At 37.1% G+C, this 6,001-nt stretch overlaps 1 protein-coding gene across 1 annotated transcript; it reads right to left on the reverse strand.

Annotated features, from left to right (window-relative positions):
* Positions 1–1,565: 1,565 nt before the first annotated feature.
* On the reverse strand, positions 1,566–3,267 carry LOC125244518 (gastrula zinc finger protein XlCGF8.2DB-like). Its single transcript, XM_048154589.1, has 2 exons — positions 3,173–3,267; positions 1,566–3,012 (listed from the first exon to the last, which is right to left on the reverse strand). The coding sequence occupies exons 1-2, from the start codon at positions 3,265–3,267 to the stop codon at positions 2,190–2,192; spliced, it is 918 nt and encodes a 305-aa protein (XP_048010546.1). The 3' UTR covers positions 1,566–2,189.
* Between the last annotated feature and the right edge of the window lie 2,734 nt (positions 3,268–6,001).

The raw sequence follows: 6,001 nt of genomic DNA on the forward strand, positions 1-6,001 counted from the left end.
TTTTTTATACGTCATATTTTTGTTTAGAAATTAAATAAGCTGTCCATGGATTATTTATGAAACAAATAAATGTTTCCAATCTTTAAAAAAAACTTAACTTGAAAGCACAACTGCACAACTTTCACTATATTGCTTTTTAAATAACATTAATATAGAAAAATTAAATTTGTAGAACTATTTCTGAACATTAGTTTGATCTGTGTACAAAATATTATGTTCATGTTGGCATGTAGTTTATTATGTACAGTATTTTATGCTATTAATCTGCTCTGGTGTATTTGGAAAAGCACAATAAACTTTTTGTATTTTGAATTAAGTCATAAACATATTTCCAGTATGTTTTATATTATCACACTGTCCGATGTTCAACAAAACTTAACTAAGGTGCTTTTCATTCTCTTGAAAAATTGCACGCATGCGCAGTATCATCAGCTCACCGGTTCTCAAATCGGACATGTCCGAAAGAAGCGGTTCTCGGTCGTGTACTGATGATCCGAAAACCGTTGCAACCGGTTCTTGACTCGAGAACGGTGACAGGCCGTGTATGTTCGTTCGTGTACGCCGCGCATGCGCACTCATATCAGCTGCTCTGCTGCTTGTGCCCATCATCATCAGTTCTCTCTTCAAATCATCAGTTCTCTCTTCACAGAAGGTTAAATCAGTGTACTGTTGGATTAACTGAATAACTCTGGGATGTTGGTTTATTTTGAGAGGTAGTGTCAGGCACGTCAAAAAGTGAGTAACTTAAGTAATTTGTGGATTCGTGTTTGCTAACTGGAGATGTGAACTGTTTGGAACGATTCAGACCGATTTGGTGAACTGGTTCAACCGGTTCACTGAAAAGAACCGGTTAAAAAGAACGATTCGTTCGCGAACCGGACATCACTACCCACAGTGTCTGAGTTCAAAAGTATTTTGAAAACCTATTTGTTCTCTTGTGCGTTTATCGTCTTGTGAATATCTATTTAAATTTTTTGTTGATGGACATAGGTAACTTTGTACAGCACTTTGGTCAACCAAGGTTGTATTAAATGTGCTTTATAAATATAATACACTTGAAACTTGACACAAATACAAACAAAAATACTTACCATTGATAAAAGTCCTTTAAAAGCCATGCTTTCAGAGGTTCTGCTTGACCCTCTTCATTACTAATATCTGGGTCTCATTCGAGCTCAAATTAACACGGCAATATTGATGCCATTATATACATTTCCACTGAAAGCATAAAACTATTAGTATATGGTAAGTGGTGTGGTGTTTCCAGACAACGTGACTCATGACAATGTGTTCTGGACAGCAAATCACAATACACTGGGCCAGCTAACCAATCTGAGCCCATTGTGTATTTCTGAGGGAGGGGCTTCATAGAACCAGGAACTTAACAGAGCGTTTTTAGGAGAACAGCGGTGTAGAATAAAGGTCAAATATATGAAAAATATGGTGTCTTTTTAAATGAAGCATGAAGACATGTTAAACTGCGCCCCATAAACACAATCAAGCCTAGAAAACAAAACAAAACAAAAAAAAAACAGTGAACCACCCCTTTAAAGTTTATTTTTTGTGTTTTCTCTGGTCCATTTGGAAAAAGCAGATTTATATTAAATTACTTGAGACGGGCGGTCACTAATAGTACCAAACCCAAGGCAAGGAACCAAGGCACTCATTGAAGTTTTGCACCCAAACCCAGGTCAGACCTCAGTATTTTGGACCCAAGTGGACCCATGAAGGCCTCTAGCTGGTGCAAAAAATTCACATTGGTTTTCTCGTGTTTATTTTGTTTTTGAAAGGAAAATATGCAACACATATTAATCTAAAAACCACTTGGGATGTTTGCCAAGTCTGCTTCTCTGGGATTTTGAACTTTTTTATGTTCAACTCTGCCAGAGTATATTGGGGATGTTTATGTGAACCTCAAGGTTTGTTTTATTTCTGCAAGTCTTTCCACTGTGATGGTTCATGAAAGGCCTCTCTCTGTTTTGAATTATTACATGATTCCTAAGGTGTTTCCTTCCTGACTGTGTAACTCATTCCACACTGAAGACATATAAAACCGTTCTCTTATAATTGAATCATTGTGTGGTACTCAAGTGTTTCTTTATATCTGAAGTTTTTTGCACCTTGACCACATATAAATGGCTTCTCTCCAGTGTGAACTCCCATGTGGATTACAAGGTTTCCATATTTAGTTAAACTCTTTGTGAACTTCTCATGTGTCTGTTAAGGATTCCTTTTTGGTTGAAACTTTTTCCACACTGTTGGCAGGTGAAAGGCTTCTCTCCAGTGTGAATTCTTATGTGGTCTATATAGTGTCCTTTCACATTGAAACTCTTTCCACACTGGGAGCATGTGTAAGGCTTCTCTCCAGTGTGAATTCTCAAGTGGTCTTTAAAGTGTCCTTTCTGACTGAAACACTTTCCACACTGGGAGCATGTGTAAGGCTTCTCTCCAGTGTGAATTCTCAAGTGGACTTTAAATTGTCCTTTCTGAATGAAACTCTTTCCACACTGTTGGCAGGTGTACGGCTTCTCTTCAGTGTGAATTCTCATGTGGCCTACAAGACTTCCATGTTCAGTGAAACTCTTTCCACACTGAGGGCAGGTGTAAGTCTTATCTCTATTGTGAATTCTCATGTGCCTGTTAAGGATTCCTATTTGGTTGAAACTTTTTCCACACTGTTGGCAGGTGAAAGGCTTCTCTCCAGTGTGAATTCTCATGTGGTCTTTAACGTGTCCTTTCTGATTGAAGCTCTTTCCACACTGGTGGCAGGTGTAAGGCTTCTGTCCAGTGTGAATTTTCATGTGGTAATTAAGACTTCCTTTTTGGGTGAAACTTTTTCCACACGGTTGGCAGATGTAAGGCTTCTCTCTAGTGTGAACTTTTATGTGGACTTTCAGGTTTACATGTTGATCAAAACTCTTTCCACACTGAAGGCATGTATAGGGTTTCTCTCCAGAGTGAATTCTCAAGTGGTCTATAAAGTGTCCTTTCTGACTTGAAACTCTTTCCACACTGAGGACATGTGAAAGGCTTCTCAGTGTGAATTTTCATGTGCCTGTTAAAGCTTCCTTTTAGATTGAACCTGTTTCCACACTGTTTGCAGCTGAAATGACTTCTAGTCCCTGTCTTTTGAGCCATGTTTTGTGAAGAATTGTTTTCAGGCTGTGCGCACCTACACAATTTTTCTCCAGCAAAGACATCATGATGATTATGTTGATCTTTCTCTTCTATTTCATTCAGTACTTCACTCTCCTCTTTCAGTGCCATCATGGTCTAAGGTGAAAAAAGATGCAGAAGAAGTTAAAACCACTTTAATGACACAAAGCAACAGATCAAAACATTTATACACGTATAACATCAAAACCAAGTTAACCATAAAAACCATCTTATACCCACTAAGCTACTGAAAGCCCTCTCAAAATTGTTCACTCTTCACTTCAGGACATGTCTCAAACTGGCAATTAAACCCTTAATTTAAAACTCAATTTGACCCAGGAGATCTGATTCATTATAGACTGATCTCAATCTCCCATTTACTACATCATCTAAGGGTTAAGAGGCAAAAAATAAAGAAAGAAAAGTAAAGAAACAACAAACTCCCATCTCAACCCTCATACTAAAAAACTCATCATACAGTTATTCCAGATAATTATTTATTAAAAGAGAGGAAGCAGAATATGTTTGTTATAACTTTAAATAACCCAACACAATGGTCCAAACATCACTTACAGGTGCAGTTATGAACATGAAACCAAAACACTGACAAATGCTAGCAAGAGAAAACAGCAGAACAAAGAAAAACAAAACAATTATATAAAAATAACCAACATATTTAACACCATTTAATGTTTAAAATACCAGAAAATACTGTCTTCTGAACTATGTTACATTTTGCAGAGAAATAGTATTTGTGAAGAATTTCAATCAGGATTTAAGCCCCATCATTTCACAGAAACTGCTTGTTGAAGTTACAAATTACCTGCTTTTACCATCTGATTGTGTACTCAAGTGAAATAATGTTAAATGTCTCTCAAACACAAATGCATGTTGTGCATCAGTGCTTGCATATTGGGAGCTGAAATTCTACATGGTTGTGTATGTAAGCTGTGAATATTTCAACTGAAACACATTTCACACAATTTCATTACTAAATTAAAGCTGCAAGCAGCAATGAAAGGGCCTCACACCCGTGCCAATGCCAGCCGGTGGCTTTAGGAAAACAGAAGCACGATGGGAAATATGCATTTAAGTACATAAATATAGGAGGATAATGTCAGTCATTTGTATTTGATTGATTGATTGATTACTTTATTTCGAGCCATAGAAATAAAAATATTGTACACAGAAAGATGAATATATTGTACAGTATTATACATTATACCCACATTGGGTAAAGGAAAAAAAAAAAAAAAACAACAACAAAAGAAAATAATTGAAATAATAGTATCTATAATATATTTCAGAGATGTTCACAGTTTATATATAATATAGCTCGAAAGGGAGTGGGAAGAAGACGAACTTATTTAACCCCACCCCCTGTGTATTTGCCACACTTCCTGCTACCAGCTGGTGGCGATATGACTATAACTTAATTTTAGCATGTAGATGTCTTCAGGCCAGGGCACTTATCAAACATGTGAAGTTTGAGGCAGATTGAACAATGTTTGCTTGAGTTACAACAACTTCCTATTTCGTGGCGTTAATCGCATGAGCACTTATCCAAGTGTTGCATGATTTAACGTGTTTCTAGCATGTTTGTAACTTCATGGCATATTTAAATGTGTTTCAGGGAATAAATTACAGTGCAAAACATGCTATTTCCTGTTGCCAACAAATGGCTAGTTAGCTATGACCAACTGAATATTGGTATAAAGATAGTTTCCTGTTTCATGGCGAAAAATTGTCAGGCCGCCACGGACACGCTCTTCAACGAAAAATTCTGGTTAAATCTCAATGAGGAGTTAATCACTGTCTAAAGCATGTCATTTCCTGTTGCCTGCAGGTGGCGCTATGACTTTAACTGAATATTGTAGATGTCTTCAGGCCAGGACTCTAATAAGATGTGAAGTTTGGGGTAGATCTGACATTGTATGCCCAAGTTACAACAACTTCCTGTTTCATGGCGAAACATCGAAATTTGTCAGGCCGCTATGGACACGCCCTTCAATGAAAACTCTAGATCTTCGCAATTTAACATCGCAAAAGCCTTTAGATTAGACTGACCAAATATGATGTTGATCTGATTAAAGCTCTAGGAGGAGTTCGTTAAAGTATGTCTGGAAATGGCAAAAACTACAAAAATTTTGCAGAGAAAACTCAAAATATCTCACTTCCTGTTAGGTTTTGAGATTTTGCACCCAGACTTTTTTGTAGGTATTGGGCTGTTACATGTGTGTACCGAAGGACAAAGTACGCTGAGGTACAAAACAAACATTACATCTGAGGAAGACTCATATTTCTCGCTGTTGATTTGTTTCCTTAACTTTAAATCATGGCTTGTGTGTCGTTGTGCTGTAGTGCAGGGGTTGCCCTCATATGTTACTCCAGGATTCTTCGCAGAATTCATTGTACAGATGACAATGATGTCAAAACGATCCCCGTTCACTAGGATTTCACAAAAATGCTGTAATATGCATGCCAGGCCAGTAGTTGGTGATGTCACTTTGTAAAGAAAGACACGTTTGCGCACAAACACATTTTTACAGAGCAGTTGTATGGGATTACTTTTGTCTTTTTTTTTCCTCACTCAAACATACTGTGTTTAAGAGCAAAACATTATTTGTTTTAAAGGTCCCGTTTTTCGTGTTTTTTTGAAGCTTTGATTGTGTTTATAGTGTGCAATATAACATGTGTTCATTTTTGCATGTAAAAAAAACAGTATTTTTCACATAATTTACTTAACTGTATACCGCTGTTTCCACTGTCATAAAAACGGGCTGATGACTTCCTTGTTCTATGAAGTCCCTCCTTCAGAAATACGTAATGAGTTCTGATTGTGCCA

This window comes from Megalobrama amblycephala, linkage group LG14 (genome assembly GCF_018812025.1).
Source record: "Megalobrama amblycephala isolate DHTTF-2021 linkage group LG14, ASM1881202v1, whole genome shotgun sequence".
NCBI classification, from domain to species: Eukaryota; Metazoa; Chordata; class Actinopteri; order Cypriniformes; family Xenocyprididae; genus Megalobrama; species Megalobrama amblycephala.